This window comes from Pteropus vampyrus, unplaced genomic scaffold (assembly GCF_000151845.1).
Source record: "Pteropus vampyrus isolate Shadow unplaced genomic scaffold, Pvam_2.0 Scaffold47, whole genome shotgun sequence".
NCBI classification, from domain to species: domain Eukaryota; kingdom Metazoa; phylum Chordata; class Mammalia; order Chiroptera; family Pteropodidae; genus Pteropus; species Pteropus vampyrus.
In genome coordinates, this window is record NW_011888828.1 from 3725839 (window position 1) to 3738376 (window position 12538).

Below are 12538 nucleotides of genomic sequence, written 5' to 3' on the forward strand. Positions count from 1 at the left end.
TGATTACTATCTTTGTAGTAATGAGCAATTATAACAGAATTCTGTTCTAGTAGGTATTTCTTATGGTAGGCTTTGCATGTTTTTGTATGGCTTTGTTTCTTTTGACTTATTTCTCCTTTTTTTTCTTTTGAGCTACTCTTTTTTCTTTTGAGTTATTCTAGCTTCTGATTTTCTTCAAAACAAAGAAAATTTCTAGATTTCTGAAACTATGAATAGTATTAGTAGTAAGTTTATTATAAAGAAGTTATACATGCTCGTAATTGCTGATTACTAAATATGAATCAAACAGTTTTTTCCATAGAGTAGTACTGTAAAAATTTGATATATTTGGGAATGTTAACTTTATAATGCTACTGTAAAAGAAAAATTTACCTGTTTTAGTTTTATAAGGAGTGTGTGGGCTCGTGTGTGTATATCAGTGGATATGTGTTGCCTGTTAACATGGATGCTATTATCAAACTTGGCATCTTAATTTTTGGAACAGATATCATTTGAGTAAATAAAGCAGCTTGAGGGTATTACTGGAAACAAGTAAAATGCTGGTCTGCTTCTTTGATTTAAACCCTTCATTTTGATCCTCTAGGTTCAGTTGACACTCTATACTTATCTGTCCACTGAATTCATTGGTACTGTCAACATATATAATGCCATTCGAAGAGTTGGAACAGTGCTACTCATCATGCATACACTGAAGTACTACTACTGGGCAGTGAATCCTCAGGATCGAAGTGGTATCACCCCAAAGGGATTAGGTATAACATCTCTGTTAATATATGACATTATATGTATGGCAAATTAGGATTTCTTTTTGTTTGTTTTAACCAATACTGTTAATAGTATTTTGGAAGTTTTTCTAAATCTCATGGCAGAATTTTATCTTAATCCTGTTGATGATTTTGAAAATTTGTCCTAAACTGTGATTGCTAGAGATTAATAACTTGCTACTTTTATAAAAAATCGATAATTTTGCTGAGTTGTTTGGGGGAGCAAATATGACTAGAATGGTTGCTTAGGGCACTAAACATGAGAAGAAATTCTGTATTAGTGACTGGAATTGATGCTGAGACCAATTGTCACAATGAGATCATTGAAAACTTTTTTTAGGAGATGGAGATTTCTTATAAGTAGAGTATCCTCTTCTAATAAATAGTGAAATTACAAAATTTCAGTAATTATTTTCCTGTATATTCATGACTAAGTTACAAAAAGGATAATATCAGATCATCATGTCAACAGTTCATGGAAAGGGTCAGAATAAAAATTTTAACAAATGGTGGCTCTTTTGGTTGTAAGTATTATAAAACTTGCTTCCAACTGGCTTACGTCACAAAAGGGAGTTAATCAGCTTGTATGAACAGGCAGTTTCAGTAAAACTTGGTGGAGGGGTACAGAATATGGCTCTTGCACCCACTTTGTCTCTCTCTATTTCCCAGTTCTTCTCTGTTGGCTCTTTTCATGTATTCTCTCCTTTTGTAGTACCAAGCAGCCACTCCATCTTCACCTTATCACAACTTTAAGTCCAATAAAAGAGCCATGAGCCTGTATCAAGCGTTTCCAGCAAAAGTCTTTTTTAATAACATCTTTGTTGCTCATTGGCTCTGATTGCATCATGTGCCCATCCGTGCGGCAGGTATTCACCAGATTGCCTAGATATGTAGGCCCATCCCACCTCCGAAACACACGATGAGAAAATAAGGGCAAATATTGATGGCTGTTGGTTGAAATCAGGAAATAGATGCTGGAGAGTCAAACAACATAGATTCTGATTGTACTCACAAGCTTTGGCTGTTCTGTGATTTACAAAGAAAAGGTATCATGTTTGTGCAATACTTTTTTTTATCCTTTTCAAAATAAACTCAGTTTATTCTCAGTGTATATGCTTTCTCTAATTTAGAAAGCTGTAAGGACATACAGAAGTTATATGATCTGTTTGAGCTGGCAGGTTTGTCCAGATCTAGCACTAGGTCATAATTTCCTGATGCTGAGATTATATCATATGCTGTCCTGGGTGTTAGTGTTATATTTTGGTCTTGATGTTATAACTGATTAGTGACCTTGGAAAGGTCTCATACTTCAAGTGAGAGAACTGGACAAATTTTATCATTCTATTAGGTAACTCTGTAACCTATTCTTTGTCTTTGAGTTGTCATGTGGAACAAATTTTAAACAATTTTCTTCCTGTTTTAATTGATATGCTCAAGGTCATGGTGGTCCTGTGCTCTGGTGGTCTAGGAACTAGCTGTACATAGTGATTAGCTGGGGAAGAATTGCAGAAAACAGGTACTAACTTAGGAATCTTAGAACAATGGGTGTTTGGTTTCAAAAGCTTTCTGCTTGGGAATTATATGGTTGAGACATGAAAATTGACTTTAATGTGAGCCATGTGTGACCAAGGACTTGCTCAAGAAGAGGAGATGTCAGAGGTAGTCAATATAATGTTTCACTTCATGAATGATACTGTGTTAAGTTGTACTTTTTGAGATTTTTGTATTAGCTTACTCAATGGTAATAGTAGAGAATGAATTTTTTCTTGCTAAATCAGTGTAGATTTTGCTTTTTTCTTTGTAAACTTGTGTTACCATAGTAACATTCTCAGTCTTTTAAAACAAAATATAAGCACATATTATTATTGAACACAAAGTTTATTACCTCGTTTTTGTTTTTGGATTCCTTTGACATTATTCAAAAACAAACTTAATGGTAGTTTCAACTTAATCTATTTTGTACATTTGGAGTATTCTATATACAGTTTCATATGAAAGTGAATGTCTTTCTAAAAGGCATAAAACTTTAGGAAACTGACTTTTATGTTTCTTATATATAAGTGGAAAAACTATTAGGAATGAGAATTTTATACTCAACTTTGAGGTCTTTGAAATACTAATTATATGTATGTATGTATTTTTTTTCCTTCAAGATGGACCACGGCCTAATCAAAAAGAAATACTTTCTCTAAGAGCATTCTTATTGATGTTCATTAAGCAATTAGTGATGAGGGTGAGTTCATATTTCTTTTCCTATAGCTTATACGTGTTGTAACTTATAATTTCAGATAACATACAGTCTTGGTTTATTTACTATTTACTCTGTTATTGGGGTTACACATTGGAAAATACTTTGAAAGATATTTGTTGCCATATTTTTTATTCCTCTTTCTTGGGCTTAAGGGCTATACATTATTGCAGAATTGGAGACTGGTAATTGTGATATATATTATACAAATTTCTGTAGGAGTTCAAGTGTATTCATTCCTTCATTCAGCAAATATTTACCAAGTTTGTATTACTTGACTGTTCTCGGCACTAGTTGATGCAGTAGTCAACAAAGCTGCTCTAGGAGATTTTATTTTTAAGGAGACTCCTTGTACCTGACATTCAGATTTTGAGAAATAATTTTCCTGTATAAATGTACCACATAGGTGTCAGTCCACATAGGTGTCATAGAAATGATTTTATTTTGTCCCATTCCATTCTGTAGGTAAAGTAATATTTAATGTCTTTAAGAAAGATGTTTTGTTTGTATAAGATGGCGATGTAAAAATGTATTCGTTGCCAATATTTTATTCAGTATTTTCTTATTCTTTATAATTTAATACTTTATTAGATGTCACATAATGTTATGGTAAGTGGATCTAACTTTTAGTGTATCTTTCAGACTCAGATTATATTATTTCCATTTATTAAAAAATTTATTCCTTGAATTGTGTTTCTACACTTTTCTAGTGTGTTCCCTAATTCTCTTATTGTTCTTTTGTGAGATAGTAGCTTTGTTTTATGATTAATAAATTGATAGTGTAGGTGGAACATTTTCATTCTGAGTTCATATTTAAAAGTCCAGTGTTTTTCTCTGGGAAATTACTACTTGATTTTTAGTACCTGACATTTTAACTTGGTAATCTCAGAAACTGTTTATTTTACTCTTCAAATTTAATATACAAAATAAGTCAAAAAGTTACTTTTTGTATTTAGAGGAGTGGTGGATATGGACAATACTCTTGTTTATCATTAATTATTATTTTTGCTTACTTTAAGTTTCTGTAGTAGCTTTACTAGATAGTTATATTATACGCGGGGCCGAAAATAGGATGCTGGTGTCGGGCTTCATTTGACTACTGTACAGTCTTGAATACTGCATGTCTTTAGTGCTTCCCCTAATTTTTATTTTAAATTTAGATTCTAGGTTACATTATCTTTTTATATTTATAGTAACTAACCAAGTTGACAAATCTATGTGTATAATTTTCCTTAAAAAAATTTTTTTTTTTAATGCAAGTTTAAGATACTTGTATTATGTTTTTAAAGGATTCTGGAGTAAAGGAAGATGAACTACAGGCCATTCTTAATTACTTGCTAACTATGCATGAGGTAACATTTGAATTTTACATTTTGGGATTTTATTTCATGAAGCTGTATTATGTATGGGCTTTTGTTTAAAGTGAAAAAGTTAAATATTTCATTAATGGTATAACTATAATGGGGAGTAGATGTATCTGGGAACTAAATCTTAGTACTCTTCATGTAAATATCATTTATTACCCTAAGAAGTCTCTGAGGAATATCATGAAAGACTTTAAAAAGTATTAAAATTATATCTCATTGAACTAATTATAATAAAGTATACCAAGAATACTTTCAGTGTATTTCAAGGAACCAGTGTAACATGGGAAAACAGATAACAAAAATGACTAAAAGTAATTGGTTTTTTAAATTCATCATACCATTTTCCTATTGATTTTGCATGTTGAAATACTGTTAAGTTAAACAATTAATTTGTAATAGAATTTAAAATTATGTGGTTGAAAAGGAGGTTGAAATGTCTGGGGTTTTTTTTCTTTATTTTTTAGCATAGGGAAAATGTAATATATGTCAAATGTAGTCTAACCAAATAATCTGATTAAATGTGTCTTAAATAAGTAAACTTTGGAAGTTGGAATTTCACATAAAGCACAACATTTTAAATGATAGTTGACATTCTTGTGTTATAATTCTTGAGTTAATAAGTATCAGTTATAGAATGAAATACTATACTTTAATCATTAATGAGTGAGAAATATTGTTTGGACGTATCTTTGTTAATTGAGGCTGAAAAGAATGGATTAAATTTCTTGGTTAGATCATATTTGACTTAAACATTGATGATTGTGATTTTCAGTTGCATTTCCTAGTAACATGTTGTTTATTTGATTTCGTTTTTTATTAACCCTAAGGGACTGAAGTACTTTATAAAACAGAAACTGGAAGTCACAGTGAAATTTGTTTCCTCTGAATCTATTAATTCAGAGATCTTTCCGGTCTTACAGATAACACCTTTCCAAAACCTCAGTGCCCCAGTTATAGATCATTTACTAAACATATTGAGAATAAGGTGTTCAAATAGCTGCCATAGCAAAATTCAAAAGCAGAGAATGAAAACCTAGAGGCAGGGTATTTGTATTATCAGGGCCAACTTGGGCAATACTGTGGGTAAGAAAGACCCACAGTATTGCCCAAGTTGGCCCTGATAATACACATATATACTGAAATATTCAATAAAGGTTGTGATTTTCTTTTTTTCAGTTTCAGAACTCACATTGCTCCTGTGCTTTTCTGTAAATATTATCAAGTTATATGACATACAGTAATATGTTGACTCAATAAACATTTATCAATATCTATAGCTTTAATACTGAAAACATAATATGTGAGAACTCTCCAGTCATCATTTCCCAAAAAATCTTCTTATGGAACTAGTTTCTTGAGAGGCTCAGTGAACAAAGTGGTTCAGGTTAAGTTTAGGAACTGATGCATAATGTGTTGCTCCCAACACCACCACCAGATTCACAACGTCTATTAGATATTAATGGCTCTAACATGTCTTGCTGAACAGCATCGTTGCCTCTTCCCTCAATTTTTTGAAGTATAAATCTTCCTTTAAAACAAAAAATCCTGTTAAGTCAGATCTATTTTATCTATAGAGTAAGTTTTAGGAAATCTTGATATAGGATAAGAGTCATTTTATTTCTTTGATTAAGATATTGTTTTACTAGTGATGTGTAGCTTCAGTATGCAGATGACATGTATATGTAAGGAAACACTTTGTTAAAAGCAAGTATGTTTTATTTATGTCCACTTATATTTTTAATGTTGAAATTTCTGTGTTTTAAAAGTATTCAATATTCAAATAAATTCTTTATTTAAATTTTTTTCTTTAAAATGATTTTAGGATGACAATCTATTGGATGTCCTACAGCTCCTTGTGGCATTAATGTCAGAACATCCTAACTCCATGATTCCTGCTTTTGACCAAAGGAATGGGTTGCGGTAAGAGTTTAATATATTAAGATTTTTAATATGTTTAATAGCAGTGACTAGTTGGGAAATGATAGTCTTAGATATGAAATGTATTACTGGATTTTATATTATAAAATGACATGGTATACAACTCCTTTATGTTATGTTTTTTTTTTTCAAGAAATCTTTAATTATAGAGGATCTGTTACTATTTAATTGTTGAGAAGTTAGGCAAATCATTTCACTGTTTTGTATAGTTAGGGATGTTATACAGTTATTGTAAGGGCGAATTGTTTAGCAGCGTTATCTTTAAGTTCTGGAACAGTAGTATTCAATTGTGAGCCAAGAGAAGATCCCTGTCCTAAGAGGAGATCTGTCTATCCTGTCCTTCATACTGGAAGTCAAAAAGGAGAGAGAGGGGTCATTCTTGTCTTGTTCCTGATCTTAGTGGAAAAGTTTTGAGTTTCTTCTCTTTAAGCATAACGTTAGCTGTAGGTTTTATTTTATAGATAGTCTTTATTATGTTGAGAAAATCCCCCTCTATTTCTAGTTTAGAGGGGTTTTTTTTCTTTTTTTTTTTACATGAATGGGTGTTTTGTTGGATTTTGTCAAGTGCTTTTTCTGCGTCTACTGATAGGATCAGTAGTTTTTCTTATCTGTTCATGTGATGGATTGCATTAATTGATTTTCAAATATTGAACTAGGATTGCATACCTGGGATAAATCTCATTTGGTCATGGTATATAATTCTTTTTGGGGTTTGATTTGCTAATATTTTGTTGAGAATATTTTCATCTTTGTTAATGAGAGATACTGGTCTGTGGTTTTCTTAAAATGTCTTTTCCTGGTTTTGGTGTTGGGTAATGGTGCTTCATCGGAAGGGTTAGGAAGTATTCCTTCTTCTTCTATCCTCCGAAGTATACTGTAGGGTATTGGTATAATTTCTTCCTTAAAAGTTTTGTAGAATTGACCAGTGAAACCTGGACTTGGTTCTTTTCGTTTTGGAATGTTATTAATTACTGATTCAATATCTTTAGTAGGTATAAGCCTATTCAGGTTATTTATTTTTATTTCTGTTTTGACAGATTGTGTCTTTGAAGGACTTTATTTCATTTAGGTTATAGAATTTGTCAGTATAGAGTTCTTAGCATTCCTTTATTATCTTTTATATGTCCATGGGATCTGTAGTGATACCCCCTTTCATTTCTGATATTTGTAAATTATATGCTCTCTCTTTATTCTTAGGCTGGCTATTGATTTTATTGATCTTTTCAAAGAACCAACTTTTGGTATTGATTTTCTCTATTGGTTTCCTGTTTTCAATTTTGTTGATTTCTACTCTAATACTTATTTTCTCCTTACTATAGATTGAATTTTCTCCATTTTTTCTAGTTTCCTAGGGTGGAAACTTAGATTATTGATTTTAAGTCCTCTTCTTTTAAAAAATTTTTATAAATGTGTATTTGAGCCAAACTGATGACATAGTCCGGGGAGCAAACACTCAAATGCAGAATAACAGTTTTGCAGTTTTTTTATGCATTTAAAATTAAGGAGGGAAGTAAGGAAGATTATGTGGAGGTGAGGGAAAGCAAAGTGGGGATTGGATTATGGGATAGTTAACAAGATTATGTGCTTTCATGAAGGTGGTCTACTTTAGGAGGAAGGGTCTGAAAAGGAGAATTTTATAAAATTGTGTTAACCTAGATGCACAGAAACAAAAAAACAGGGCTTGCTTAAGGCAATGGTAAGCCTTTTATTGAGGAAGCTATATGCCTGAGTCATGACTGCCCACCATGACCTGTCCAGTTATGATCAGACAATTTATGATTAGGTCACCCTGTGAGATTACTTTCCATAGAACCCCTTTTTTTCCATCCATAGTTCCCCATTTTGGTCATAAACCTGAAGGTTGCATTGATGACGATCCTTTTAGGCTCAGCGCTAGGAGGGCTTATTCCTAAGAAGTCTCAGTATCCACAGTGTCTTCTTGACCATTGGGGATGGAGCAGCACCATAACTATGAGACCTGAATTGAGGCCACATTTTCTCAAAATGGGTAGGACAGGTAAATGGAAGACAGATCTTATGGTCTTCATGATGAGGGTGAAAAAACACTGGATCATTTCTGTCCTGTGAACTATCAGGATCCAAGTTTTGCCCTGTGTCATTTTTCTGTATTTGGCATCTAATATAACATGAACCATGAAAAAAGTGTTAACAGTTCTCTTATACAACTTCAGTAATCATAAACAGATTATATTTTTAAAAAGAACAAGTATACCATTATTATGGTTAATATCATTAACAAACAGTTTAAGACAGTCAAACAAAATGGATTCTGAGTTCAGTATCAATCTGTAGGTACACAGGCCTTATGAATTCTTGGGAAAGTTTCTCATCCTCAAGGAGTTTTTGATGTCTGTAGACAAGGGTAGATGTCCATTCGCAGTTAGGTGCCTGACAAGAATCCTTAACACTGAGATTGGAGAGTAGAGTGTCTTTTATTCATTGTCCTTTCTAAAAAATAAAATCTAAAGTCATGGCTCATTACTTAAAGCAAGGAAGCCCGCAGTTTCTGGAGAAGCTCACCCAAGCTTACCTGATGCGAAGTGGGGAGCTGGTAGGGCACAGTGGGCCCTTGCTTATGCCTCACACCAGGTCTGTGTCCACAGGGTCATTGTGGTGGGCTGGTTCAGAATCTGGCTGCACTTCTCCAAGTAAATGTTTACGTAAAAAATATCCAAACCTGCAGAGAATTTTCATGAATTTATTTTAGTCAAACTGATGACATATGCCAGGGAGCAAAATAGATGTCAAACATTCCCTCTTTCTTCTAGCTTTCAGTGCTAGAAATTTTCCTGTAAGCACTGCTTTTGCTGCATCCTGTGGAGTTTTATAAGTTGTGCTTTTATTTTCATTTTGTTGAAAATACTTTTAATTTTTCTTGAGATGTCATTTTTGACATACATATTATTTAGAAGTGTGTTGTTTAACTTCCAAGTATTTTGGAATTTAGCAGCTATCTTTCTGTTATTAATTTCTACTTTAATTCACTTGTGGTCTGAGAGCAAATATTATATGATTTCTAATTTTTACATTTGTTTAGGTGTGTTTTATTGCCCAGAATGTGGTCTACTTGGTGTATGTTTCATGCGAACTTGAGAAAAATGTGTATTCTTCTGTTTTTGGATGAAGTAAGCTATAGATAAGAGTTTTTTCCAATTGATTGATGGTATTGTTTAGTTTGGCTATGTCCTTACTGGTTTTCTGCCTGCTGGATCTGTCCATTTCTGAAAAAGGGGTATTGAAGTATCTATGATAGTGAATTCACCTATTTCTCCTTGCAGTTCTGTTCGTTTTCACCTTACATACTTTTAGGCTCTATTGTTAGGCACATACATCTTAAGGACTATTATATCTTCTTGGAGAATTGCCACCTTTATTATTATGTAATTCCCTTCTTTATCCCTGATAAATTTTCTTACTTTGGAATCTGTTCTGTGTGAAATTAATGTAGCTATTTTCGGTTTTATTTGGTTAGCTTTAACACGGTGTATTTTCTCTATTAATTTACTTTTAATTTATATGTCTTTATATTTAAAGTGTTTTTTTTTCTTTTTAAGGTAACATGTAGTTAAGTGTTTTTTATTGCTGGAAATAAAATGAAATTCACTCATATCTTGAAATTAGATTTATAATCGTATGACTATGAAAAATATACACATGTATATATATATTTTAAATCTTTACTTTTGGATAGTATACTCAGAGTAATTTGCTTTTAATTTTAATTCATTCAGCGTAATCTACAAACTTATGGCATCAACAAGTGAAGGAATCAGAGTACAAGCTCTCAAGGCAATGGGCTATTTTTTAAAACACCTGGCCCCAAAGTGAGTATGCATCACATCTGAAATAGACTTTAGTATATTACTTATTTATTTTATAAATTTTTGGAATAGTATTTGTGTTCTGTGGTTTCTCTAGTCTCTTTCCTTTATTTTGTTTATAAAATGCTATATAAATTTAATCTCATTTCTTCGTATTAAAAATAAAGTGGGAGTAGGAGTATATTATTTATCTTCTATGAAGATCATTTAAATTTTGCATTTAATTTTTGTTCACTATGAGAATATATTTGTATAAATTGAATTCCAGCTACAATGGAGATTTCATTACAGGTGACTTGATCATCATTTGCTTTATCTGTACTATAAAACTGACAGATTTACCTGGATGTTTGTTACATGGTGTATTCTATATACATACTTTAAAACTAAAACTTCCTTTTTTTTATTCTTAGCTGAAATGCAGGCATTCATAACCTATTGTTCCTTGTACCAGAATTGGTTTATTATGAAAATAAACGGTTTCGGTGGTACAAAAGTGTTGTTAAACTGTGGTCTTTATTTTGAATCCCTGGCTGCCTGTAAATAAAGTTTTATTCTAACACAGCCACAGTAATTTATTTGCTTATTATCTTTGGCAGTTTTCACGTTACAACAGCAGTGTTAAATTGTTGCTACAGAGACCATATGATTCACAAAGCCTAAAATATTTACTGTCTAGCCATTTGCAGAAAAAATTTGACAAACCCAGGTATAGGATTAAAATTTATAATCTTTCAATTTCTGAATTCTTGCTTGGAAGTGTAATTTTGGTATACTTATCTTCACAGTATTCATTTTCTTCATTTCTTACATTTCTGCTTTTTTATACACATAATTTTTCTACTTAACTACTTATGGGACTTTAGATTATCAGCCATGGTACAGGAATGCTTAGTGCTGATGGAGAAACTAGTTAATAAGTAATTGCTATTACGATTTTAGTGGTATAGCTAGTCTTGTTTTGTTTGTTATATATTTTTTTTAATTTAGCTGGGCTTATATTGTAGTTTGTATTCTTTTAAGGATTTTTGAAGTTGGTAATTTGAAAAACACTTTTGTGTCTCCAACTTTCATACTAAATAGTGGATAATAAAACTGTGCATTTGATTCTTTCTTTCTATGCCATCGCAGAAGAAAAGCTGAAATCATGCTTGGACATGGATTGTTTTCATTGCTAGCTGAAAGGCTCATGCTTCAGACAAATTTAATCACAATGACCACATATAATGTCCTGTTTGAGGTGGGAATCTAGTTAGAATTTGTTTTTACTAATTTTTTATAAAAATACCTGTATAATTGAGTTGATAGTGTCTAGATGAAATAAGATTATTTAGGTTTGATGTGCAGTTTTGAAATTAGTTACATAAATGAGTTGCGGCTGCATCTTAATCTATTAATCTGTAAATTATTAAGCATGTGGTCTTTTAAAAAGTATTTCCTCTATTGTATTAAATATTTGCCATCTCATTTTATAATTAAGTAAAAATAAAGTTATAATGTTGAAATCATTTAATATAATGTAGAAGATATTTAGCAAGACAGTATTGGACTGTGTAATTAATGTTGATCAGTGTTGTACTTAGTTATTGATAGTAATGGTAATACAGTGGTTATGATAATACAATCTATTGTTTTACTTTTGTAGATTCTTATAGAACAGATTTGTACGCAAGTGATACATAAACAGCACCCAGATCCTGATTCTTCAGTAAAGATACAAAATCCTCGTATGTAATATATTTTTATTTTTTAAAATTTTTGTTTGTCCAGCTTTATTGAGATATAATTGACATAAAACATAAGTTTAAGCTGTTCAACCTATATTATATGTATATATTGATATATATATTTATCGTGAAATGATTACCACAGTAAGGTTTGTTACCCTATCCATCATATCAAGTAGTTATTGAGTGAATGTGTGGTAAAAACTTTTAAGATTTTTAACTCTTAGTAACTTTCAACTACACAGTACAGTGTTGTTAACTGTGGTCCCCATGTAGTCACATTACATCTTCAGAACTTACTCACTTTATTCCTGGAAATTTGTACCCTTTGAGTACTTTCACCCATTTCTCCCAGAGGCTTCTTTTTTTTATACTTATTAAAAGTAACTTTTGCTACTAAAAAGAAGGTTACTGTGAAAATTCTAAAGTTGATATTGTTGAAAACGCATCGAAGAATATTTTATTCATTGAAGAATATTATAGGCAAGGATATAATACTGTTTTCATTTGTGTTTGATGTTGAATTTAACTTGAAATTAACCTCAGGTTATGTGGAAATGTTTATATAGAGGTTTTGAAGAATTATATGCATAAGATTTTGATTTACTGTATGTTCAGATTTTCTGCAAAATTTTGATTGTACTATTTAGTG

At 31.6% G+C, this 12538-nt stretch overlaps 1 protein-coding gene across 5 annotated transcripts in view; it reads left to right on the forward strand.

Annotated features, from left to right (window-relative positions):
- LRBA (LPS responsive beige-like anchor protein) overlaps positions 1–12538 on the forward strand; it is a 573246-nt gene that overhangs the window by 76856 nt on the left and 483852 nt on the right. For all 5 annotated transcript variants that reach the window (XM_023530214.1, XM_023530213.1, XM_023530212.1 and 2 more), the window contains 7 exons: positions 584–752; positions 2918–2997; positions 4302–4364; positions 6202–6299; positions 10070–10162; positions 11291–11399; positions 11805–11886. In XM_023530214.1, the coding sequence (XP_023385982.1) occupies positions 584–752; positions 2918–2997; positions 4302–4364; positions 6202–6299; positions 10070–10162; positions 11291–11399; positions 11805–11886 (694 nt within the window). The remainder of the gene's footprint in view (positions 1–583; positions 753–2917; positions 2998–4301; positions 4365–6201; positions 6300–10069; positions 10163–11290; positions 11400–11804; positions 11887–12538) is intronic.